Source organism: Rhinolophus sinicus, linkage group LG06 (genome assembly GCF_036562045.2).
Source record: "Rhinolophus sinicus isolate RSC01 linkage group LG06, ASM3656204v1, whole genome shotgun sequence".
Taxonomy (NCBI): Eukaryota; Metazoa; Chordata; class Mammalia; order Chiroptera; family Rhinolophidae; genus Rhinolophus; species Rhinolophus sinicus.
Window position 1 is genome coordinate 28,142,227 of NC_133756.1, and position 27,839 is coordinate 28,170,065.

Sequence of the window (27,839 nt, forward strand, 5' to 3'; positions counted from 1 at the left end):
AATAAGTTCCCTTTGCTATTATGAGCAAAACAATGACATAACTATTTTAGGTTTTAATAGGTCATTGTAGCCGCTGTATTGAGGATAAACTAGGAGCAAAGGAGAAGCAGAGTTCAGTTAGAAGGAAAGCTATTATAGTAATCCAGGAGGAAGATAATGGGAGCTTGGATGGGTGTGGTTTAGTAACAATAGAGCTGGTGAAAAGTGACCAGATTCTGGACATATTCTGAACATAGAGTTGATTTACAGATGGATTAAATATGAAATCTGAGGAAAGAGAAAAGCCAAAGGTTACCAGTATGTTGTGTTTTCATTTTAATTCAGTTCAGCATATTTTCTAATTTTTCTTGTGATTTCTTCTCTGACCATAGGTTATTTGAAAGTATATTAGACTGGGGTTATTGATTTTAGGGAGAAGACATTGTATTTTTCATCTCTACAAATTTTATTTTATTTGGGTCTCTTTCTATGTCTTCCCTATCTCTCATTATACTCATGCTTTCATACACCTTCTTAAACAGGTGAAGTGCATTTATAATTGCTCTTTTAATGCCCTTGTCTAATATTTCTACCATCTCTGTTGTTTATGAATTTGCTTCAATTAATTGGTTTTCTTCTAATGATAGATTATACTTTTCCTGCCTGGTAATTTTTGCACAAATGCCAGAAATTGTGAACTTTACATTTTTGATTTTTCAATATATGTATTTTTTATTCCTTTAGAAATGTTGAGGATGTAGTTAAGTAAGTTGGAAACAGTTTGATTATTTTAAGCTTCATTATTGCTCTTCAAATTTGTTAAATTTGTCTAGGGTAATTTGGCCGTACTACAGCATAATATCCTTCTGAGGACTCTACTCAATGCCACATGTGTTCCTCTCTGATTTGTGAAAATATGAACTATTCCCAACCCTGTTTGTGATCTAAGCATTTTCTACCTCTTTCTTTTGGTGTTTCTTTCTCTGGCCTTGGGTAGTTCCTCAAATGCATACATTAGCCAGCACTCACATGAAGACTTAGGGGCAACTATTCAGAAAACTCCAGAGAGAACTTTCTGAGGATCTCTTCTCTTTGCCATTCTAGACTCCTTTGCCTTCCTGAGCTCCAAACTCTATCTCTTTAGTTCAAGGACAATGCTGGGCTCAGTTTGAATTCCCCCTTCTTGTTCAATAAGCTGAGCTTATCTCATTTGTTTTTCTTCTCTCAAGAATCACTGCTCAGTGTTGCCTCTTGTCCAATGTCTGAAAACCATTGCTTCATAGAGTTTGTCCTATGTTTTAGTTGTTTAAGTAGAATGGTAAATCTGATTATTGATAGTCTATAATGGCTAGAAATGGAAGCCTACTGCTTTTGTTTTTCTATGGCTAAGAAGACCTTTTGGTCTTAATATAAGCTAACCTTTTTTAACTCTGTTTTTAGGTAGTGAAATTGATTATGTCACACACAAAATTTCTACTCTAAAGACAAATCTCTGTGTTTGGTATCCTGTCAGAGGACTATGTGAATAAAAATTCAACTTACTTTATTTCATCTTGGTAACCCAAATCTTGATGGCTGAGTAATGTTTCCAGGAGGCTCAAAGTCAGATATAATCCATGTTTCCCACATATAGCCCTGACCTGCAAATAAGAGAGGATTTAAAGTTTCACTGTAATGAAGTTAAGAGTTGAATTTGCCTCCCATAATTAGAACTTACATGATTTTGACAAAGAATTAATACTCAGGAGTGGACTATACCATTAGGATATCATCCAGGACAAGAACGTCCAACTGGATGCTCATCAATAGCAAATTTGTATTTGATTCCCACAGAGATGTAGTTCATTACCCAGAAGTCACTGAACTTGGAGATTCAGATCTTACATTTTTATTAGCCATGGGATTGGTGGTCAAAGCCTAGAAATTATATATATATATATATACCTATTATATAGGTAAATTGCAAATATTTTTGTGTATCTACTTTGATTGAAAAAACAAGCTTTTTATTAGCATGGTTAATATTACTGCCTGCATTTTAGGAAAGCAAGGCTTAGATAGATTAAGTGACTTCCTCGATATCACATAATTAATAAATTATGGAACTTAGTCTAGAAACCAGATGTTCAATAAATATTTGTTGGATGAATGAATGAAGTGTCACAACAGTTTCCCAAGTACTTAATATTTTCTGAGTCTAACTGACAAACCAGTTCAGTTCTCAGGTTGGTGGGTGGCTGATACTCAGATTCAAATGTGAAAAACCTTTAGGGGTGTGATAGCACATGTTGTATGCTTCGTACAATGTTTAAGCATATAGACTTTGGAATGAAACAGGACTTATTCTGAACACTTATCTGCTCCCTGTGATTTGTGCCACCTCAAATCACATGAGGTCCAATGACTTCAACTACTAAATAAGACTGGTCTTTTCTACTTCCTAGGGTTTTGTGAAGATTGCATGAGAAAACAAGTGGTTAGAATAGTCCTTGGCTTTCAGTAGACATTAGATTAATATCTGTTAAGTGAAGAAAAGTAAGAAGGGAGAGGAGAAGAAGAAAAAGGGAGCGGGGAGGAAAGAGAGAAGAGGAAGGATAAAGAAAAGCAATGTCTATTTAGCGTTTGGGATAGATAGTAGCTACTGAAAAGTAGCTAGTATTATTATTTTGAGAGGAAGTTCAGTATAGTAACTGCATTAAGCGTGTCTTTTTCTTCTGATGTTTTGACCTCCTGGGCCCTTGCTGACTCTGGAGACATTGCTCCTCCCAGGGCTAGCCACTTCCTAGATATGGTACAGGATAGGCTTGAGAGGGTGCCTTTCATATGCAAACCAACCACCTTCTTTATTGAGGCTCTCACACTGGGGCCACTATTTCTCTGCCAAGTACCAGGCAACTCGGGACAGACCATATGTCCCAGAGCCCAAATTATTCAAGCTAGGCAATCCTAAACCTTACCCTGCCTTGCCCATTGCACTATGAAGCCTCTTGCTTCCAGCTCATCCTCTGCACCTCCTGACAGACCCTGGTGCTTCCCTGTGTGACTGTGTGATATGCCACACTCCCTTATCTTGGGAACTGTAACACACTATCATTTCAATGGCAGTCATCTGATCTGTTGGTTTGATCATACCTGAAGAATAAAACTTAGACTTTAAAACAGTGACAGAAAGATAATTTACATTTGTCTTTATGGAAGGAAACAAATCTGTGTTTGAAACTTGCAAATATTACTAGGTATAGAGGAGTTGTGCCAGGAAAGCTTAACAACAAAAGGTCGATTTGAAACGTGAAAAATGAGTAAGAGTTTGCCAGAAGAATAAGGGGTTGGGGAGAATTCCAGGCAGATGAAAAGCATGTGCAAATAATGGGTGAGAAAGAGCATGGTTCTTGTTAGAAACTGCAAATATTTTGACATCCACTCTACTAGAGTTTTATACCCCTTTTCAGGCTGGGCAGTAGTTATCGGTTCATTAGAGCTTCTCTACATAACAGTGGCTTCCTCAGGGTTGGGATTGTATTTCATTCATTTTCCTATCACCATTACCTAGCACAGTGTTGAAAAAACAAAAGATCGATTACTATTGAATAAATGACTGTATGGATGAACGAGGAAGTGAATGAACGAGTTGAAGACACTGAAGAGTATAGTGTATATGGACAGAGATTGGCAAAAAACAAATTTAGAGAGGTAGAAATGAGTCACATTATGCCATTTTACTCCATACATAAGAATTGATTTGTCCTTATGATTAAAGCATATTGATGTATTTTTAAACATCAATATTAAGAGGTTATTCTAAAAATAGTTCATTTACTTCTGGCACTATTGAGTTTTGCTTGAGGCTAAAGTGAACAGCAGATTAGAAATAGTACATCAGGGTTCCTAGAAACGATTGATTGATAGCTGCTAAGACCTGACTGCTGACAGTTGTAGAGGAGTAATAGAAACATTTATCAGAAAATCCTGGCAATTTAGTGTTATTCAGGATTATTGCTAAAATCCTTTAAAGCATGAATATTCATAATGATGACCCTTGTTCAATAAGAAAGCATTTGATTATGGGAAGTTTCTTCTATTTGATAAGAAATTTAAAAAATCAAATGTAAATAAATTCTGTATTATTTAGAAAATGACATGTGAAATAAATATTCATTTCCCCGAAGTGCTCTGTGAAAGAGTGGTGCACAGATGCTCTCTCAACTTCCTCTCTTCCCATTTATGGCTCCATTTACTACTGAAGCCATCACTATACTCAAACTGTGTTTACCAAGTCACTAGTCACCTCTATGGGTTTCGAGTTAATGAATGCTTTTCAGTCCTGATTATAAATGGTCTCATCACAGCATGCAACATGGCGGATCATGCCCTCCTTCTACACATCTCTTCTCCTGGCGTTCTTGACCACTCCCATGTCTCTTTTGATTATTTTTGGTCTCCTTCGTTGGCTTCTCTTTGTCTACCTATTTCTTAACAATGAGTGCCCTCCTCAACCTTCCCTTCTCACTTTTCATTGTGTCCTTGGTAATCCTAACTACTCCCATGGTGTTGACTCCATATTGAAGATTCGTAAATCATTATTTAGTTTTAATCTCTCAACCCAAATCAACGTGTTCAAAACTTCTTTTACCCCTCCAAACTGCTCCTTTTCTGTTTCCTATCTTGGAGAATGGTGCCACCATCCACTAAGTTGCCAAAGCCAGAATCTTAAGAGTCACTTTTGATTCTTTTAAATTCAGGGCCCACATCCAATTAGTCACCCAGACCTACTTTTGTACCTCCTTAATACCGCCATCTGTCCTGCTACTGTCCTGGTTAAAACCCTCGTAATTTCTTGTTTGAATTAATGGACCAGCCTTCCAAAGCGTCTCTCTGCCTCTAATTCTCTATATTCTATCAGTGCTCTTTTAAATTTCAAGTTTGATCATATCATTCACTTGTTTAATATCCGTTGACGATTCCTCTGGGCCTTCAGGATAAAGTTCACACTCCTTACAAACTTCATAAACTGGCTCCTACTTTCCATTCTAGCATCAACTTGAGCACCATCTACTGCTGTCCCCAGCCACCATACATTCACTATGTCCTGCCTTACGAATGACTTACAGCTCCTGAATTAACCATGTGCTCTCATTTCAGTGCCATTTCTCAGTGCTCCTTTTTCCTAGAACACATTTCCCATCCCTTTGCGCTTTCCCCCAATTCTTTGCCGGATTCACCTGTCCTCTAAGATTTAGTATTTACATCCTCTCCTCTGGAGAGTTTTTGGGCTCCGCTCGGTTGATGTTTCTTCTCTGTGTTCAAAGTTACTGACATCATTGCATTTGTTATATGGAATTGTGACAACCTGTTTAAAATGTCACCTTTCCCCCGAGCTCCTGAAATCATAATGGTCTGTGTTCCTTAGCCTTATATCACAGTTCCCAGAATACATTGAGCGATTAACATGTTGAATGCAATAATAGGATAAACATGCCATATTGATCAGAAAGATGGCTATTGCACTGGAAAAAGGGAATGATTTGAAGTTAGTAGAAATAATTTTATAGTTTTAGGGTAGAGTGTACAGATATAGAAACAACCAAATACAAAAGAGGAGCCTGACAAACTGCAGAAGAGTGTCTTACAGTCCTGGTCACTGGGTAAATTAGTGTCAAGCTGGGTCTTGCCACAAGAAGAAACTTCACATTCACAAACCTTGATTCACTGAGTCACGGGACTCCCTCTTGCTGGTAATGAGGAAGCTGCATGACAACGAAGCAGAGAGTAATTGGAAGTACAATCACCTGTGCTCTAGCTAGTTCCTCCTTGGAGGAAGGTCTGGGAGTAGTTTGGGATGTAGAGGGGAAAGAGGATGAGTTCAAGATATGAAGAATACAGATTATGTCTAAAAGAGTTCAATGGAGCCTGCATGCTTGGGAGTGTCTTAGGCTCTACAGACCTGTTGAATCTACTTGGGCAATGGTCAGAGCAGTTAATAAATGTGGATCCACGTTGCCTCAGCAGTTCTTCCAGAAGCCATCATTGCATCAAAGACATGCTACAGAAATAGGATGAGTGAATCCACAGAATGAGGATGACAGATATTTGATATGTTTTCATAGTGTTCTATGACAATGGTCAAAATTGCATTGATTTGAGTGACATGACTCATGATTGCCCATCAAGATTGCATTTATTTATCTGAGAAGCTACAGATGATCTGTGAACCCTCTGAAATGCTGGCTGTGAGGATGTGCCTCAGCGCCCCCTTCCCTCACCCGGCACAGGGTGCATAGATTTTACAAGAAACTTAAGGAGATCTGTGATTCTCTCCCCGGTTCTCCAACGAAATTGAGTACTGGTCAAAAAGAAAAACGCTTTCAACTCAGATGATGTTTCCTAGTCCACTCTGAAGTCCTGTGTCCAGGAGCAAGGATACTGGGGTAGAATGGCTGCTGCTTTCTGTATCCAACATCCCTTGGGCCTCAATTTGTCTTACATTCTGGGGAAACAGAATTCTATTTTACATACCTCCCAGAACTGTAATATACTTAGAGTGAGTTCCAGATGTCTTAAGAGATGCCAGATGGCTCACAAGACGCAGACCAGCTTAAAGGAAAATGTGCCCCATTTCCTGGGATATGAACCACAAATTTAAACTGTTGGGGCCAGCTGTGGGGGAAGTTCAAGGCCTGCTCCGATACCCAGTGCTCACTGTGGCCATCCCTTGACCTTGGGAAAGGCCTACCTTCCTTTGGCTGTTTTGAAGTGCTAATTTCAACAAACATTGATTTTTTTATTAAGAAAGAAGGGAAACTAATGTTTACTCATGCCTCATATATCAGACAGTGTGCTAAGTGCCTTCACATACTTATATTGTTTAATATATAGACACAGGAAGTAAATATTTGGAACCCAGTAAATATATAGACCCAGGAAGTAAATATTTGGAACCCAGTTTTCTCAGATGAAAAAATCTGAGACACAAAGAGTTCAAGCAAACTTATTTTGATTTTCAAGTCATTTATGTTCAATTCTATGAGTATCATCTGAGAACATTCAAGTTTCACTGATGCTGTTATGTAGTTTCTGATAACAAAGAATTGATGCTTTATTTCTACTGATCTAATTCCTGAACATGATAAATGTTATTTATGACCTGTGAAATCTCCTGTAGTGTTCTCTCTCTCTTTCTAGTGAAACGTGTTTGCATACACACTTACACATGTACATACTGTCCTGAGCTTTGCCTTTACATGCTTAGATGACTGTAAATGAAAGCACAGAGAAAGCTACTTCTATGCTAGAATAAGAACCCACTTTCAGTAAGCATCACTTGTTCTTTTAATTCTCTGACTCGCTCAATTCTAACCCATGTTTCCCTAGATAAAAGGTATTTGCCAATCTTTCCAACACGACTTCCCCCCTTCTACCCGGTAATTTAATTTCTAATCCCTTCTATTCCTCTGGAATTCTAACTCTTGTATCCTGGGCTCAGTGGAAACTTCCAGATATGTTCTGCCTGGCAGAGTCCCAATTCTGGCTCTTAATTTCCAGTTCTCTTCTATACTTTGAATCCTGCTTCTCATACTTGTTAGGTGTCTCCCTTGAATGATTCAACGGGCCTCTCTAAGACTCAGTTTTTAAAATTTATTAAATGGATATTATAACACCTGCTTAGATTTTTTTTTAGTTATTTATAAGTGTTAAATAAAATGAGATAATGTAAGTAAAGCATTTGGCGCAGTACTTGTCACTTAGCAAGAGGTCAAAGCTCAGTGATTATGAGTTGCTGTTAATGGAATTATAGTCACAGTGGTAATTATTATTTCACCTGTATGCATGGTGGCCTCATGACTGGGCTTTGCAGTTACCATGGTTCTAGATCTTCTTCCACGAAACACTTCTGCACGGTTAATTAATGCTCCAAAACAGTATGCTAATCTCTATGAGCAATAAATCAAATCAGTCCCTACAATTTGGTGTTCCCAAGGAATGGGATACCACATGCTGACCTCCCTGGAAGTTGGTAGAGGGTGTGAGAAATGAACATTTGGCCTTGGAAAAATATTTGTTTTCCATTGTGAAATAGTATTTGGGTATGGTCATATTCTCTATTGTTAACACAAAACATAGCCCAGTGTAAGTAATTTCTGGATCAATTCTGCACATTTCACAATTCCTTTCCTATTTTGTTTTTCTCCTCTCTGGCACGGAAAACAAAACCAAACAAAAACCAGTGTAATGTAATCCACAAGCATAACACACATCATAACTGTGCTTTCTTACCATAGACCCAATGCCCTGAGGTAGCCTTTTAGAGATGAACTCATCTGAAATATAATTTTGGTTACCTTGGGTGGGGGTAGGCAGCCAGAAAATGAGCGATCTTCTTTTCGAAAACTCAGACGAAGGTTGTCTATGTTGAGTTTGCCATTGGTTGTCTTTAGTGCCATCTTTAAGATCTCCAGCAGGCTCTTGTTCACTTCTGGCTGGGAGCTGGAGTCTTGAGGGGCAGTACCACGTGGAGGGGCGGGGGAAAGGCTGTGAAAAGATGCTCCACTGAAAGCTGCTGCATGTTTCCACACTATGTCTCTCACCCCTGTTGTACATTCTGGAACCAGAGAACCCACCCAGTAAGGCCTTCTAAATCTCGGTAACCTGGTCGTAGGATTTCATAGATTAAGGCAAATCCGTTCCATTGTAATGAGCACCACAGTCTCTTTTGCAGGAGGAACCAATGAATTCGATTAGAACATGGACCAAAATTTGTAATCTACTCACTCATGTTTCTAGGTTGAGAAAATGTTTGAAGTGACATAGTAGTTTACTGCTTGATCTTCCTTTGTTTTAAGCCCAGATAATCAAATTTCCAAACTATTCATTCTCACAAGCAAAGCAAAGCAAAGTAAAGCAGATCCTGCCAGACCCCTGTAACCAAGGAAGCCGTATAGAAGGAAGTCTTAATCCAGGTGAACTTCCTGCATTATCCTTGACTCTGCTATTAGTGCCTGGAAAACCCAGACAAGATTTGGGAGTAATTATGTATTTACTGGGTGGCATGCTAATGTATGAAATTTTTCAGATGGTTTATCTAACTGACTATTGTTACATTACATAATAAGTGAAAAATACCAGGGTGATAAAGTGTTAGAGTCATTTGTTTTATGAAAGAGTTTGAGATGTTTACTCATTTAACATTCAAAGCTATGTGTCCTTTCAGATTTGGCTGAACTTTATTTTCTGCAGGGAAGCTTTACCTAGTTTCCATTGTCTCGATGTTAAGTGCCACTTCCCTAGAGGGATATTTTATGAAATCTCCCATCTTCCACTCATAGAAATCAGTTTACTTTCAGTGGTGTGCTGGTAAATCTTCAACAACCAGCTCTTGAAGATAAAGCCCTAACTTGGGGCATTTCTGATTTTCACGTGTAAATGCTCCCACCATGGCTGATGTCAAGCTACCCATATGATGTCACTGAATGCAGAGTTGGGAACTAATGCTCACAGTGGGTCCTCATAATGCTCCAGCCCCTTCTGCTTGATAAACTCTTTCACAGTTCCTTGTTCTTTCCCTTACTAAGTTGCCTTCAAGTTGTGGCTATGTCTTTCTTTCTTTAGTCCTTGTTTCATGTCTGACTTCCCTAGCAGTCTGCTCCATAAGAAGTGGGCTGAGTCTGTTTTGTTCCGTACGGTTTCCAGGGATCTTGTACAGTACATGGAATTGATTATTTTTAGATGTATTTCACTTTTCCAAAAGGTCATACTGTATCTTCGTTTTTGCTCTGTTACTCTTACTTGAACTTTGGCCCTAAACTATACCATTCTGAACTAGTTAGTAATAGCTAATATTTTCCAAAAGCTTGGTACAGGAAAGGAGAAGTGGTTGTCTTTGTTTTGGTTGCCTAGCTCCGCACCCTCCTTTCCTTGCTCAGGAGTTCCCAGCTCAGGAGACTGTCTCTCACTCCAGCAGAGGAAAATGCCAGCTATTCTCTTTGCTGTGCAGGGTATAGGATTCCTGACGGCCTTGCCAATCAGAAGTATCTGTCCCAGATTTGGATCAGAATTTTCTCCTTCTCTTTCCTTTTCTTGCGATGCCAGTTTCTGGGGGTAGGCATTCATGGGACTCTAGCCCCCTACTCACTACACTGATTATTGAATGGGAAGGTATTGTACGAACCCATTTACTGTAGCTGGTGGGGTCTCTTAGAAAACCTGTTATAGGAGTTGAATTAATTTGGTCCAACTTAGGGGATGCGAGCTGTTGACACTCCTGCTTCCACTGGTGATGCTGGAGGCTTTTTAAACATCACAGAGCTGCCTCATTAAAGGCTCTACCTGATAGAACATGAGAGGGCATTTTCCCGAGTAGCACATTAATTAGCAAAGAGACTGGATTTATTACAGGCCATCAGTCCTGTGCTTCTACACACACACACACACACACACACACACACACACACACACAGAGTCTGGTTTGTATAAAGCCGCACCTTCTCTGATGAGTTCAAAATGGTCTCTTTATGCACCTTTTTATAGAGTAGATATCCAGATGTCTTTGCATGTGAAATGATGCAAGCTCTTTGGATAATTGGAGGTGCCAATTACATTTAACAAATATTTATTGAGCATCTCCCACATTTCTGGAACAATGCTAGAAGAACTATGTGAGACATTGAGTTGTCCAGGACAGACACTATATCTAACCTCAAATGCAAAATAAGTAATTATAAATACAATGTCTTTTATGAAGGGGAAATAACTATGGGACCATACAGCAAAGAGACTTAACCTAGTCTAGGGCTCAAGAGGGGCTTCCTATCTAGGACTCATAAGACTAATATCTGTCAATGAATGACCATGTTTTTCAGTGCAGTCTATTACCTCTCACGGCCCAACTCTTATAACCTGTATTATATGAAGTGTGGTTGCTGATTATTAAAACTGTACAGGGCTTTATGGCTCTCAGTAGGACAGTTACTCCCAGAGCAATATTTGCCTGGCATATCCACATGGCAGTCTCACTTTCTTTGGACTGTGAACCCTTGAAGGAGAAACTAGGCCTTGCCAACTTCTGAGTTCACTGTGCCCAGCAAAGTGTGCCTGGCAAGCAGCTGGTATTCAACGAATGTTTGTTGAATGAAGTATCGGAGTCAAGAGGGGCACCCTGTAGAAGGAAATTAAGTCACTTGGCTCAGGAACATTTGTACAGAAAACCCTACTTTTTTCTTACAGTAAAGAGGTAAACTCCTATGACATGGCTCTTGGCCACTATGTCACATTATTTGTAACTAAAAAGAGTGTCTTCTGGTAGGATAGTTTAAAGATAGTAACAAACAGTTATATAGCACTTACTATAATATGTACCATGTACTGTTTTTAAGAACTTTCCATTAATTAACTCAGTTACTCTTTTAAATCTCCGACGTGAAGTCTGTTGTTCCCATTTTATAGTTGGAGAACAGAAGCACAGAGAGGGTGACTAGTCCAAAGTTGCAGAGCCACTTAGTGGCAGAGAAAGGGATTGTGCCCAGGCTTCTGGCAGTGGGGTTATTATGCTTCTAAACACTGCACTTTGTCATTTTTCTTGGAGAAAACAGAGAGTATCATGCTTTACTGTGTCTCATCTCTAATGATATTCCTCACATCCTACTTTTACTTTTAATCATTTCTTTTCCTTGAGATTATGGGAAGGGATTATTGATTCTTGTACTTCAGACCTTTCTGTGCTACTATCTGTAGCCCAGGGGTTCACTGACTACACATACGTATATCTGGAATCACACTCTCGGTGAGTTCTGCACCAGTATACCCTCTTTTCTCATTTCATAATGAGGTTTTTCATTTTCACAAGACAGCCTCATAAAAAAGACACATACTTAATGTTTAAGAAACATATGCAATTGCTGCAAATAATTTTCTATGCCTACCTATGTACAACAGAGAGAGAGAGAGAGAGAGAGAGAGAGAGAGAGAGAGAGAGAAGCATAAGCCAAGTGTTGTTGGAAAGCAAGGTGGGTCTACATTGGGTGAGCTTTCAGAGTGAATGGCCTCCAAGATATCTGGCAGCTCCAGAAGTCTCAGGATAGTATGCCCACGAAAAGGGAGAAAGTACCTTTCGCCATGGTGGCCACCACCCTGAGTTTTCCTCAGGCTGCTGTCCACAAATCTTTCGCTCTGCTGTGGATCCTCTGAAGTGGCAACTTTTAAAAACCAGAGTAGCTTTTCATAATTCACCTGAAAAATTAAATATAAAACAGACCATTCTCATTTATCTTACATGTAAGGGAAAGAAGACTGCTGAGGTAAAATGTACTTGGAACATTTTTCCCATTTAAAGTTTTAAAACCACTTTAAAATATATTATTTATTAGTGCTTTTTACCAATTATTCCTATTATTCTCCATTCTGAACAAATGGTAAAATTGTCCTTCCTGGTAACCTTGTTGGGTAGGGCCGTGTGACCAGCTCTGACCAATAAGTTGTGAGCAGAAGCCATAGGGGCTACTCCTGGGTTGAGGATTAAAATACTGACATGAGACCCTCCAGAGCTCTCATTTTCCCACGCTGACATCATGTCCAAAAATATTCCACAGTGTCTGTTTCATCAGCCTGGGTTTTGGAGCTAAGATAATGACAGTAATGAGAAGAGGCTGTGGCTGATTCATTAGAGAAGTGTAATGTAAATGAAAAATCAGCTTTTGTTTTAAGCAACTGAGACTCTGAGGCTATTTATTACTACATAATAATCTAGCCTCTAGCCTCTCTCTCTCTCTCTCTCTCTCTCTCTCTCTCTCTCTCTCTCACACACACACACACACACAACTCTTTTATATATATACATATATATATATATATACACATATATATATGTTTATATTTTGATATATAAAGCAAATATATTCAGATTTTTTGGGGACAAGGCCTTACTAAACTAAGTAAAAAAAAATCTCAAGCCTTTTTTTTTTTTTTTTTTTTACACGGGAAAGCACTGAATGAATGGCGTCCATTTCCATTGCTGGGCTGGATGACATCCTAGGGACAGTGGTGGGCAGAGAACTCCAGAGCAGTGGAGTGGGTAGCAGTGGAGGGAAGCTAGGTAGGGTACCTGATATAAACTAAGTGTCAGGGCAGAAAATTGGATTGAACTGAAGATTCATACAGTTCGTACTTGTAAGTTGACATTGTGTTGCTAAATACTTCTCATAAATATATAACCAATTTCACTTATTATATTACTAACTCCTCAGACTATCCCTATGAGCTTGGTTTTGGCCGAGTTTTCTATCAACACAGGCTCACTAATTGCTACCCTATTCTGTCTGAGGACCTATTCTGTCTTCAGGGGAAGATAGGTATTTAATTTGGGTGCAAGAATTGCCATTACTTCTTCCTATTTTAGGATATTTTCCTCTAGTTCTCTGAATTTGCTTACACTTAGACTATGCTTTGTATTCACTCACAAGCTTGGAAAGTGCAAGCAGAAAAAGAACCCTGCCCTTGTATTGGGGAAACTTTGTATCTCGGCCTTGGATCTGTCATTAATGATCTGGGTGCCCTGAGCAAATTCCTTCACCCCTCTGAATCTCAGTTTGCTAATCAGTAAAATCATGATGGTGATTTATATTTCAAAGATACCTCCCACCTTTAACTTTCTAGGAACTATCATGATATATAATATCTTAGTCAAGTTCTCCATTCTTACCTTGGAATTTACAGACTGATCAGCTTGTAAATGGACTTAAGTGCACCCATTATCTTGAATCTGTAACTATCCCAACAATGTTAACAGCAGACAATGAAAGTTGGGACAGGAAAACCCTTTAAAGAGAAAATAAACAGGACTAGGAGGCCTAAATCTATTTTCTATTCTGGTCTATTCTGACTAGCGATTTCCACATATGAATACAAATAAGCTTTGTTTCTTACAGGTCAACAGTAAAGGTTATTTTCAAGGAAGAAAACTTACCTTTCAATTCTTTTACTTTGGTGGGTTCAAGTACAATATACAAAAGGAACCCACACTTAAAATAGCAAGATGGCCATACCATTTCAGGAGAGCCCCTCCTAGAAAATCTCTGGCAGAGGATCTTGACTGTTGGTAACTGTAGAGGGACTTCATACTTCAAGAAGTGGCGGCTTAGCTGAGATTGAAGAACAAATCCTGAAGAGATAGGATCCAGGATCTTTAGCTCTTTCTGAAGCTTATCTAATAAGTCAGAACTCAAAGGGCATGACTTGAATTCTCTTCTGACCAAGGCAAGAAGAAAAGTATCTTCTTTTGTCATTCCACTTGGCCTCTGGCCAATATCCTGACACAACAACAACAGCAAACAATTAACCTGGTTCTGAAGTAAGATGGCTGAAGGCCAAAACAAAGAAGCAGAAGTCTAGTAGGGCTGGCATCATCTAGTTTCAGGCCTAGCCTAGAATAGGTCAGGTAGGACCTATTCTATCTTCAGGTGAAGATAGGTATTTAATAGTTCCCAATGCCTCAGGACCTTCTCCAGGAGAAGAGGAAATGATTTCAGAGTACATATTCTGTTAGAAGACTATAAGGCATATCATCTGTCTTTTATAAAATAACTCTTTGGTTATTCTAAATTCTCATATAATCAATCTTAGACACCCACTGGATTTGGGAGGAGGAAAGTGGGAGGAAGATGAGAAGTTCAGTTGAGACATTGGTGGTTTGCCTGTGAACCTCCCCAGGGAAGCTTCCTGGAAAGTTGATTAGACATATGGAGTCTAATCCATTCTCAGACTGTCTTATTATCTGCTCTACATCAAAATCCACAATCCACAATAGGAAACCACCCACCAACTCAGTATACATACCTTAGGTTGTTCAAAGCCAACTCTTGCCATCTGTTCCAAGGACCAATCTCTAAGTTTTCTCCTGGGGAAGCCATGGATATAGGACAGGGACTGATCTCCAGTTGGTACAGAGATGCAGTGGACATTTCCCTGGTTGGGAATTTTAAAGAAATGTAAGGCTCGGAAGGGGAGAGAGGAGAGAAGAGAGAATATGAGTGAGCCAGCCAATTTCTTAAAACACATTCCCAGTTTCAAAGGACTTCAGCCCATGTAGTCACTGGATCATTGAGTCTCCAAAGAAGAAAGCTTGACATCAATTTCAGCATAACGTAATTAATACATTTTTGACAAATATATTAACAACTACAGTTTCATTTATGCCAGAAAGTAGGTGTCTGTGACAAATTAAAAGTAGGTAGAACATGAGGTGTTTATAGGCAAATGTAAGGTTCTTATTATAGATAAGGGTATCCTTAGGCCATTTTAATCAGCAGATTCAGGAAGGGCAGCAAAGGCAATTGTGAGCTTTGTTAAGAATGGAATAGAAGAGATTAAAAAGCCTAGCTAGACTATTACATCCCAAGAGCAATGTTATTAAAGGTCAGAATAGAATAAATGATGGAACAACGGTCAATGATAAAATCCCATTCCCTCTTGCCATGGAGTATGGTGCATTAATCATGCTTGTTATTTTCTATATTTTATGATGGTTTGACATCCCGGGGGGCCCTGCTTCCTGGAGGAGACAGTTCCTTCCAGGCCTAATTCCTAGAGATAGTTAGCTGCCTGCTAACACAGTGTTCATATGCAGACCAACCAATCCTGAGTCCATATCCCCAACCACCTCCTTCATCTAACCCTCACACACAAAGCCAATATTTCCTCTGTTGAAATCAACCCAGGTCCAGATACCGGACAACTAGGGACAGCCCATATGCACAGAAACTCCTGGAATTATTCAAACTTGCCAGTCCTAATCCGTTTATCCTGCCCTACCTCGTCTCTCTCATGGAAACCCCAGTAAAGGCTGTGGCCTGTGCTTTCTCCTCACTTCTCCTGCCTCCTGACTGACCTTGGTGCTTCCCTAAGTAGCTCTGTGTGGTGTGGTATGCCCCCTTTTCCTGGGAAATGTAAATAATAAACTCTTCTTTCAAAGGCATTTGTCTCTATACCTGTCAGCACGCCATAACTGATTAAAATAAGATCCGAGGTACAAATCAAGACACATGGTTATTTTTAATATCAGATCATTGAAAGGAGACATTATTAGAAGAACTCACTGAAAACTGAGTGTCTGTAGTCAACGGATATTCATGTTGAATAACCTACCAGGATGGGTAGCAACCCACAGATGATTTATAGTCATGAAGCATTTTAAAGAAGAATTAGGAGGCTCTCTAGAGTTGGCAGAGTGAGCAGGAGTGGCAGAGAGTTCTAGAATAGGCATAATAATAACAAGACTTATTTACGAGGCACATACTCTGTACAGGGTACCACATGGGTGCTTTGTTTATGCCATTCAATTTAATCCTTACAACAACACTATCCGGTAAGTACGATAAGCACCCTTTTATATTTGGAAAGCCAAGGCGTGCAGAAATCAAGTACCTTTATTCCTTCATGTAAGATATTTATGGCTTCCCTGGTTTGGACCAAGCACTGTGATAGGCGTTACAGTGAACAAAATAGATCTAGCCCCTGTGTTCACAGAGCTGCACTCACAGAGAGTGAGAGGTACAGCAGGCAGCTGTGACAGTGCCACATGGAGAGAGCACCACTATCAGAATGGCCACAGGACCACCTAACCTGGCCTTGGTGGTCCAGGTTTGGAAGCAATGATATTTAAGTCTGGGCTTGGAAGATGAGTTAGATATGGATTTGAATAGGCTAGTGAGTAGTGAGTGAGGAGGAGAAGAGAAGAAAGAAGAGTACAAGGAATGGAAACAAAATATTGAAAATCGCATAGATACACACATGAGCATAAGGCAGATGGATGCTTTCGGAGCATAGTTTAAGTTCTGGGAACCGCAAAAGATAAGGCTGCAGAAGGAGGTGAGAGAAAGGTGGTGAACAGACTTAAGTCTTGTTAGCATCTGTGCTTCATTCTGAGGGCAAGAGGGAGACATGGAAATGCCTTCAGTAGAGCTATGACGAGGCCAGAATTGTTCAAATTTCACTCCCTAGTAAATCGTACAGATAAGATTTGAGCCCTGCTTTTCACCACTACCCCTGGGTGACAGAGATTCCGCATTTAGTCTACAGAGCAGTTTCATTCTATAAAATATTTGTTCAGGTATTTCAGACACATTGTTCTCAGAATGATATGTTTCTTTGAAAATGACTTGTAATATAAAACATTTCCATTTTCAGCCTCATATATTTTTCTGCCTCTGAGATTTTGATACACTTCTATATTATAGTATTCTGAGGATGCGTTTATCAATACTTTATCATACCAGTGGGGTCAAGGGGTTCTTTAGCCCCCTTTCCTCTTATTTAAACACCAAAATTTATTGAATTTTTTTTTTTTTTTCAGCACCAGAGACACAGGTGAAAAGACAGATATAATTCTTGCCCTTCAAGGTCTTTTTGGCCTATATGTCACAGATTGCATTTTATGGGGCCTCACCTGTGAAAAGGGGAAAATGTATTTTTACTCCCAGGACTGGTGTGAAGAATGAGTGTTACAATGTGTTGCAAATAGTTTGTAAATTCTAAAAACTATATTATGTAGTATTTTTTGTGTATCTCCCTCCAATTGAGTGTGGGCCAGAACTGTCTTGTGTCCTGCTGATTCCCAGCAGCAAGAACAGCACCACATTTGAGAACAAATGGAGAAACAGTGTCAGAATGGTGATGTCTTGTTCAGGCCAAGTGCACGCTGAGCTTTAGATTTGTCCCTTCAGTGATATGAATCACCCTGGATATTGTTTTTCAAAATCAAAGGGTGTCCCCAAAGTGTCAAGGAAAAGAAAATGGGAAATTTTGATCAAGAATCACCATGTTTCTGACTTCAGGAGTTGCCAGAGGACCTATAAAATCTGATGCTATAGGTTTCTCCCATTTGCTTTACTTCAAATCACAAAACACTGCTTGGGGATGACACAATAACCTGAAATGACTGCCAAGCAAGGCGCATTTTGGGATGTTTGCTGAAAGGAATTGATACAAATGAAGCACAGGAATTTAACACAGATTTAGTAACTCTTCTTGGAGTGTTGGAACTTGCAAGTGTTGGAAGTGTAAACAAGTGTTTTTTTAAAGATTGCTTATAAATAAAATTATTTTAAAGTAGTTATATTGTGGGAAATTTGCAGAGACAGCATTAAACATATATTTGAAAAGTCTTATTTCTTTTACAGTGGATAACAGTCCATTGTATGCATACATATTTTTTGCTTATCCATTCATCTGTTGATGGACATTTGGGTTGCTTCCCCATTTTAGTTACTATGAATAATGCTGCTATAAATATGGATGTACGAATATCTTCTTGAGACCCTCCTTTTAATTCTTTTGAGTATATACCCGAAGTGGAATATAGCTGGATCATATGGTAGCTCGGTATTTAATTTTTTGAGAAATGGCCACACTGTTTTTCACGGTAGCTATAACCATTTTGCATTCCTACCAACAGTGCACAAGGGCTCCGATTTTCTTCACATCCTTGCTAGCATTTCATTTCTTTTCTTGATGGTAACTCTATTCTAATGGGTTGTGTCTGTGAGGTGGTATCTCACTGTAGTTTTGATTTGCATTTCCCTCATGATTAGTTATGTTGAATATCTTTTCATGTGCTTATTGGCCATTTGTTTATCTTTGGAGAAATGTCTATTCAAGTCCTTTGCTCATTTTTTAATCAGGTTGTTTATGTTCTTGTTTTTGAGCTTTAGGAGTTCTCTACGTATTCTGGATATTACTTTCTTATTGGAGATACGATTTTCTCTCATTCTGTCTGCCTTTTTTCTCTGCTTATAGTGTCTTTTGATGTACAACATTAAAAAATTTTCATGAAATCCTGTCAATTTTTTATTTTGGTTCCTGTGCCTTTGGGGAAATAGCCAAGAAATCATTGCCAGTCCAATGTAAAGATTTTGCTCTATTTTTTTCTTCTAAGAATTTTATAGTTTTAGAGATTACATTTAAGTCACAGATCAATTTTGAATTACTTTGTATGCATGATGTTAGGTAAGGGTCTAACTGCATAATTTTGCATTTGGATATTTAGTTTTCCCAGTACCATTTGCTGAAAAGACCATCTTTTCCCCATTGATTCATCTTGGCACCCTTGTAAACATCGTTTGGCCGTTTATGTGAGGGTTTATTTTTCGACTCCCTATTCTATTCCATTGGTCTGTATGTGCATCTTTATGGCAGTACAATACTGCTTTCATTATTGTACCTTTACAATTAGTTTGGAAATCAGAAAGTGTAAGTCCTTTAGCTTTGTTCTTTTTCAGGATTATTTAAGTTCTTGAGTACTCTTGAGATTCTATATGAATTTTAGGATGAGTTTTTATATTTCTGCAAAAAAGTCATTGGAATTTTGAAAGAGATTGATAATGTTAATTTTTTCTGTACAAGAACATAGCATGCCTTTCTGCTGTTCAAACATGTTCTTGTGTCTTTCAGGAGTGTTTCATACTTTTTCTCATAAAAGTTTGGACATTTCTTAAGTTTATGTCTAGGCATTTGATTTATTTAGTTAGTTAATTTTGTTATGCATTTATTTGCTGTTGTAAATGGTGTCTTCAATTTTAACTAGTTTTTGTTTAAATATATATAAGGCCATTGTTTTATGTATGTTGATGTTATAATTGTTTTGTCAAATTCTCTTATTGTTTTGGTAGTTTCTTTAGCTGTTTTTGAGAGTTTATGTGTATAATCTTATCATCTAAAAACAGTTTTCCCTCTTCCTTTCTAATTATTATACCTATAATTATTTTCTCTTGGTTAATTACATTGACTAATACCTCCAACATAATATTAAGAACCAGTGGAAATAACATGTATATTTGACTTCTTTCAGACTCTAATGTGAAAGCCTCTAGCATTTCTCCATTAAATAAGATGTTGGCTTTGGGTTGCTTACCTCAGAGAGAGAGAATTTTGGAAACAATCATGAATAAGACAAATTCTTATTCTCGGAATTTATAGACTCATTGAAGGAGATAGACAAGGAAACAGCTTATTTTAATAATATAACAGTATTCGCTATGGGGTTATGCACAGATTGATTTAGAAGTACATTAAGGGAGACACTTACCTCAGTCTTGGTGATCAGAGAACGATGCTTCTTGGTAGAGCTGATTCTAAATTGATACCCCAGTGTAACTGGGAGTTAAATAAAGAGGAAGGGAAGAGAATTTCATACAAAGGGAATAACATGGGGAAAGGACAGGAGACAAAAGAAACAGCACTCTATTTGGGAAACTGAAGTTCAGCTGAGTGAAAGGTGGGGAAGGGAAGGAAGTAGAGATTGGACAGAGTTGAGGTAAAATGGTAAGTCAAGGAGTTTGAATTTTATACTCGGGCAATGAGAATTAAGCAAAAGTTTTAAATGTTTTGAGTAGGAGTTACACTTGATCAGTGGTTTTAAAGTTCCTCCTAAAAGAAGTAGCATATATATCCCCGTCCCATTGGTGTTGTGCTTTGCCATGTGACTTGCTTTGGCCAATGGGATGTTAGTGGATATGACATGAGCAAAGACTTAAAATATACTTGTGGTTGAGTGATGTGGTTGACATTGTCTTCCTGAAATGTTTACATTGCCACGAGAAGAACTTGTTTTGAAGAGCCCACTGATTCAGAACAATAAGGAAAACACAGAGCAGACATGAAACCAACTTACAGTCTGGAGCCAAGCCTAGGAAAGTCCAAGTGAAATAAATGCTGTCAGCTCACATTTGCAGATGTAAGCATAAACAATTATAAACTGCTGAATACTGGGGCAATTTGTTACACAGAAGTATTATTGTAATAGCTGACTAATACAGAGAGCGAAACATAGAAAAGGAAAGCCAGTTTGAAGATAATTAAAATCTCCCTGCTGAGGTATAATGGGAGTCTGACTAGGATTATGGCAGAGGAAACATAAGTAAGAGGGCATTTTTTGAGAGACATAAGGAGATAGAATTTAAAGGATTCAGTGATTAGTTGGGTATTAGAGTTAGGGAGAGAAGAGGAAGAAATCACGGCCAGGTTTCTTGCTGGTGCAACTGGGAGAGCTGTGAGACCATTCAGTGAGACACAGACCACAAGAAGACGGGCAGGATCAAAGGTTCTGCTTTGAACATGTTGAATCTGAGCCACCAATGTACAGCCAAGTGAAACTGTCCTTGACATCTGTCTATTCTTCTATTAAATCAGAATAACATCATGTGCCTCTACCTACCTCACAGGACTATTGTGGAGAACAAGCAAGATAAAATAGGCAAAAAGGCTTGGAGAAGAACACACTACCAATCAACTGTGGTAGTTATTAAAATTAAAGCACTAACACTTTCAGTTTCATGCTGCCAGATACAAAAAGCACACTCTAATTTTATTTTTGAAACCGTGCTACTTAGTTTGTTGCTGGTCACACATTCTTTTTTATTTTTTGAGAGAAGGCAGAGTTGATGATTCTGAGAAACAATGTAAACAACATATATATTTTCAAAGACACATAAGGAGCAGAATTTGGAGACAAAAACATCCTAGGGCTGGTAGTGAGCAGAGCCAGGCTCTTCATGTGTGAGACCTTGAACAAATCGTTAAGCTCTCTGAGCTTCTCATTCTTTATTTGTGAAATGAAGGTTTGCACGTGTTGATTTCTAAGATAGCTTACTGTTCTCACATATATGAAATGACGGATTCACTTAACATTTTCAGCTTTACTTACCTCCTACTAATGATACTCTTCCAACTTGATCTGTAATTTAGAAAAAAGTTTCACACTTGCCCATTCTCACCCACATTAGCTCAGTATTTATCAGAAATTTCTCTTTTAGAGCAAATTCAGCAGTCCAGATTGCGTGTTATGTCCCAGGCAGGAAAGCTTATTTTCATCTATGTGTGAGGGATGAGGACCTAGAAGGAGTTCTGATTAGTTTGCTTTTTTCACTGAGGCAGGATTCCATTTACCACTTAGTCAAGGTGGTAATGAGGGTCTCTGTACCAGGCAACTGTGGCTGCCATCTGGCAGGCCAGCACCACACACTTGGCAGACAGAACCAATTAGGCCCCACACCTCTCATGAGGCCTTGCTGTGTTTGGTCCTGGGTGTTAGCCCTGCTGAGCCCCCCATAAGAAACCTCTTTGAATTTTGGGAGGGGAGGGGCACATCATCTCCCTCTGGCACTACAGAGCTAGCAAATTCTCCAGCTGATGGAGGTCCAAGAACAGCTTACCCATTGAACATTCAGCACATTCTAATGGCTAATGAAGAATCTGCACCAGGAATGGGCAGCTTGATGTGGTAGGGGGAGTGTTATGAAACAAATTTCTATTTATAAGAGAAAACCTAGAAATGACTTAAATGCCCATCAATAAGGAATTAGTTAAATGAACCATGTTATATCCCTATAAAGGAATTAATACAGTTTAGTGATTAAGGACCTAGAACCTGGGCTTCAGCTGTGGCTCGACCACTTCTTAGCCTGGACAAGGCACTCTCTGTTTCTCAGTTCCTTCATCTATGAACAGAACATAATAAGGGTTCCTACCTCTTTGGGTGTTTGGGAATAGTAAGTTAGTTAATGTATATGAAGAGTGTAGAACAACACTTGGCACATAGTAAATGTTATTTAAGTATTTAGTTCTGAGGATGACTCTCAGAGAGTCATTAAATTTGATGGTTAGGATAAATCTTTTGAAGCCGGGGGAGAATTCTTGATATGAGGTGAATCAAACAGGACAACAAAGAATACACACATCAGATTCTCATTCTGTATCTATGCATGGATATAGTTTTCCTTAGTTGAGTTTTATTCTTAATGATATTATCTTTCCACTTTCCAAAATTTCTATATGAGTATATACTATTTCATAATTAGAAAGATCAATTAAAAATTTAGAAAAAAAGAAAACCTGGGTAAACATAGTATCTGCATACTTCTAAGTCACTTTAACTTTTCTGAGTCTCAGTTTTATGATCTATCCCATAGAGAGAGAAATAACCTCAGAGTTTAATTCCAAGGAACAAATGACAAAATTTACCTGAAAGCAATCAGGCAATAATAGTTTTATAACTATAATGTTCTTACCAAGGTCATCCACTGAGAGCAACAATAACAAATACATTAATGCCAGAGTCAAAATTAGGTAAAAACTCAGAGGTCTTCAGAAATTCATAATAGAGTATTTTACTGCTGCAGATACATTATGTTTTGCTCCAATAAGGCCCTAAATTCAAGAACCCATTATGAGAAAGCCAAAAGGAGACATTAACTGGGGATCAGGAAGCCTGAGCTCCAGCATAGGCTGTGTCTCTGGTGTTTTGGGCAAGTCACTTCTATTTCTGGACCCCAGTGTTCAAGTAGAGCTTGAAGAGTATGTGGTCTGAGATCAATTGGTACGCTGTTAATCACTTCAAATTATAATTTTTTTTAGAGTTCTTATGAGCAAAGGCCATGAATCCATTGGTTTTTATTTTCTTATTTGACTAAAAACTAGCTTGTTTCTGAGTCATCTAGTAGGTACTATTAAAATTATAAACTAAAAATAGTTATGTTAGAGTTTATTGCAGACTCTAATTCAGCATTCTACCAAAATATCTGGCTGTCACTTAATGCTTGGCAGCACTGCAAAACTCCTCTATGTATCCACTTAATTGCAATTTCAGCAATTTTTGGAGATGGTTACTTTGTTATCAATGAATTGTTATTTTTGTATTTTTGGATCCAGTTTTCAATTGCTGCTATTCTTGTTTTCTAATTACAAATTACTAATCATTTAGATTCATTATTATCAAGTCAGTTTGTTGTGGATTGTTTAGTTGATTCTTAACAGAGTTCAGTGATATATAGTTCTATCCAGATAATTTTGGGATGATAATTTTTTGATATCTAGATATGGTGGCAGTGGGTTTTGAAATTAAATGATCTCTCCCTGTAATGCTGAAGCAGACAGACCCTCCCCCTCTAATACATCCCAACTTTACACGTATGGTGACAATTATCACTGTATGATGACCATCACTGAGTTAGCCACAGATAGAGTAGGTTGACCAACTCAACTGGTGGTCAACAAAATGCAATATAGAAAATGATTGCACTATTCATTTTTCAGATGGAAAAATTCTCTGTTATACAAAATATATTAATTACCATTAGTGCGTGTGTGCTTGTATGTATCTATGTTTCTATTCTAACTCCCAATTTTCCTGACTAATCGATCATCAAGGAAAGCTTAGGTATTTGTCACTCACTTTGCCATCCAGAAATCTGCTACTGACTGCTCCTGTGAGGTGTTTCTGGCTGTTCTCTGGTTTCCGGTTGTTCTCTGGGTGCTTGCTCTCTTCCACATCATCTGAGTCGTGATCGATTTGATGATCAGCGGGATTACTAGGAGCTGGGGGGTCTCGGATCATCTGCGTTGCATTACCAGTCACAGATTTCTGGAGCACGTTTTGAGTTTCTGCGTTCAAGTTCTCATTCTCCTTGCTGTGAAGAAATAGTTTTGCACTTTGTTACTCATGCTGCAGATGCACATGCACGAGGCTGGCTTAAGAAATGGAAGGTGTTGGTTGGTGTGAACAGTGGTAACTCAGGACAGTGGAATGAAGAAGTAGATGTTGGTTATTTGTCTACGGATTATTTACCATAGAGAAGCCATGTTATCATCTTCTCTGGCTTTATTTTCCCCATCCTCTTCCTTATACTCATAAAGATAATGTATTCATCTCCTCTAAAACTCTTTACTGTAGGTAATGGTGGTGTCAAAAATGAACACTAAAGGTTATCACATATCTTACAAGTCTACCAGGTATTTTCAGGATTTGAACTACAATAGAAAAGGAAGAAAGTCAAGGAAGTTTGCCAGCACAGCACCAGTTCTGCTCTATGTCTCTCCTTAATGCCTCACCTTGAGGCTTCTTTTTCTATCAGTAGTTCTCTATTTAAAATTAATATTAAGTAGATAAAAGAAAAGGAAAAAATATTGTAGGAATGATTCAAAGAAATGCAAATAATCAAAATTTAAAAAATTATTTAACCTTGTTTGAGTCTAAAGACTTACAAGTGAAAATAATTACAAGGTTTTGGAATTGTTTTAAATATAGAAAACTTTTTTAAAAATAATAAAACTCAGATGCTGATGTCTACATAAGTAGATATAATTAATATAGTAGGTGATCTGATAAAATGTGTTGAGTCAGGAAGGTGAAACTCTTTAACCCAGTAAATCAATTTTTAAGATTGCATATTATAGAAGAAAAATTTAAAACTCTAAATATTTAGTAATAAGTGGACATGTTGAATATTTTATTCTATGTTCATGTGATAGAATGTATACAGACATTAAATAGTTAGGGATAATTATAATGATACAAGAAAAAGTACAGTTATACAAATAAGTGAAATATATAATTATCTAAACTATGTAAAATTCATGTGTATAAGATATGTGTTTACATGTGAGAGTACATAGTATGTCTAGAAGGAAATATGCCAGAATAAACAGTAAGTATTCTCTGGGTAGTAGAACTCAGGATATTCAATTACACTATTGCATTACATTATATCATATTATAGCTTATAAAACTATTGTTCTAGACTTTCTACATGAGAAAGGATTATTTTATAATCAGGAAAATAAATATGAAAATAGTTTTGCCTCAGGCCTCAAAAGCATTCTATAAATTTTAGCTGTTATTATTGACAGTGGAAAGGATCCACTTTAAAACACGTCATATTATCCGAGCGTAAATCAGTTGCTCCAATACTTGTTGATGTGAATCAAGCCAAACCATTGGCAAAGACTTAAATGTATGTATACTTTTAAAAATGTATATTTTTTTTACAGGAATCCTCTCGGTTGTGGCAGCATGAGAAGGAAAGAAGGCCTAGGGAAGATCTCTGAGGAGCACCTACATTTACAGAAGGAAGAGGAACCCTAAAAGGAGATTTAGAAGAAATTATCAATAAGGTAAAAAGGAAACCAAGAGCATGGGGTCTTGGAGCAAAAGGAAGAGGATGTTTGCAGACAGAGGGTGTAGTGTGTAGTTTCAAGTACTCCTAAGAAAGGTACGCTCTGAAAAGTGTCCACTGAGTTAAGCCATAAGGACATCAGGAATCTTGATAAGGGAGCTTCAGGGAGATAATGGCGTGGGTTGAAAGAAGGCGGGGGACAAGAAACTGAAGACGGGGAAGGCTAAAGACCTCTATGAAGAAGTTTGGTTGTGAGAAGGGAGATGGGATGGTGACTGGGGTGCAATGTGGGTTTCAGATAGGACTTTGTTATTATCTTGTTGAAAGATGGTAGGGACTTTCACACATTTAAATCCCAATGGTGAAGAGCCAACTGAGACAGACAAAAGGAGAGGACATCATTGATAAAATAAGATGAACCCTGACAAAGTGAAATGGGGTATCACTCAGAGAACAGAGGCAGGAATGAAACTTCAGGGTTGGGGAGTAAGGAGATACATGAGAATGTAGGCAAATTTATTTGTATATTTGGAGATAAGGTATTGAACAAAGTGCTGACAGCTTGAATTTTCTCTTTGATATATATGATATGGTTACCTGTTGGCTCCCAAGCGGGAAGTGCTGGGGTAGGAAGTCTGATTAAGGGTAGATGGCTTGACATAGCTGCTATGAGGAATGGAAGACAGCTGATGGGAAAAAGAAAGGTTGACTGGGCAAAAGTGAGAGGTCAGTGAAGACTGGAGAGTGCAATTTTGTGGCATCAGTCTGAGAAGGTGCATGCTCTCCTCTGGGATTGCTCAGTAGTCGTTGTGGAGATGCACAGAGGCAGACGGGGGTTTGCATTCAGAGCTGGGTCTTTGTCAGACAGTTGAAGTCGAATAACAATAGAGCAAGATGGGAATATAAAAGAAGAGTGTATATTTAACAATAGTACTTGCAGTGAGAGAAGATGTATATATAGCATATTGTCCCTGACCTCAAGAAACTTAATTTCATTTCGTTGTCCCAAAATAACACAAATAATGAAGTTAACAACTGGTATAAACTTGCTTTTATAAGTCAGACAAATAGCCTCTAGATAGTGATTACTGTTTCAGGGAGATGTAAAGCCCAAAAGGGAATGTTGTGGGGCTTCTGGGATACTGGTAATTTTTTCTTCTGTTTTTTGATCTGGATGTTTGTTGCATGGGTGTATCACGTTTGTGAAAATTCAGTGAGAGTATACTTATGATGTGCACGTTTATGTACATATATTTCTATAGCTTATTTAAAGAAATTGATATAAAATATACATAATTAATATAGAACGTACCTAATTAGCATATAGATAAATGTCAAGTGAATGTTACAAAGACTCAGTGCTATTTGAAGTTCATAAGAGAAATAACTGAAATAAGTCAGATGGAGAAAGACAAATACCATATAATTTCACTTATGTGTGAAATCTAAAACAAAACAGAACAAAGCAATCAAAACAAAATAAAAGCAAACTCACAGATACAAAGAACAAACTGGTGGTTGCCAGAAGAGAAAAGGGTAAAGGGATCAATTATATTGTGGCAATTATATTGTGACAGATGGTAACTAGACTTACAGTGGTAAACACTATGGAGTGTATATGAGCAAATATTGAACAATAATGCTGCATACCAGAAATACATATAATTTTGTACACCAATGTTATCACAAAAAATAATTTAAAAAGGGATATAACTATGGTCTGCAATGGTTGCAAAAATAATGATATTACTGAGGCTTTAGCCACACGACAGTCATACTGTAGTCATTTACATATACGAGTTTATTTAGTCTTCAGATCAACCCTATAGGTAAGTGCTCATATTATTCTCATTTTAGAATGAGAGAATTAAAAGTCAGAGAGGTTATTTGATTTGTCCAATTTTACATGGCTTTTCAGTAGTGGAGCCAGAA

General features: G+C 38.0%; 1 protein-coding gene across 2 annotated transcripts in view; it reads right to left on the reverse strand.

Moving 5' to 3' along the window:
• Positions 1-27,839, reverse strand: part of LG06H1orf87 (linkage group 06 C1orf87 homolog) — a 68,139-nt gene that overhangs the window by 26,615 nt on the left and 13,685 nt on the right. For both annotated transcript variants that reach the window (XM_074334801.1, XM_074334802.1), the window contains exons 3-8: positions 24,188-24,422; positions 14,800-14,928; positions 14,010-14,273; positions 12,077-12,198; positions 8,316-8,505; positions 1,522-1,619 (exon numbers count right to left, since the gene is read on the reverse strand). In XM_074334801.1, the coding sequence (XP_074190902.1) occupies positions 1,522-1,619; positions 8,316-8,505; positions 12,077-12,198; positions 14,010-14,273; positions 14,800-14,928; positions 24,188-24,422 (1,038 nt within the window). The remainder of the gene's footprint in view (positions 1-1,521; positions 1,620-8,315; positions 8,506-12,076; positions 12,199-14,009; positions 14,274-14,799; positions 14,929-24,187; positions 24,423-27,839) is intronic.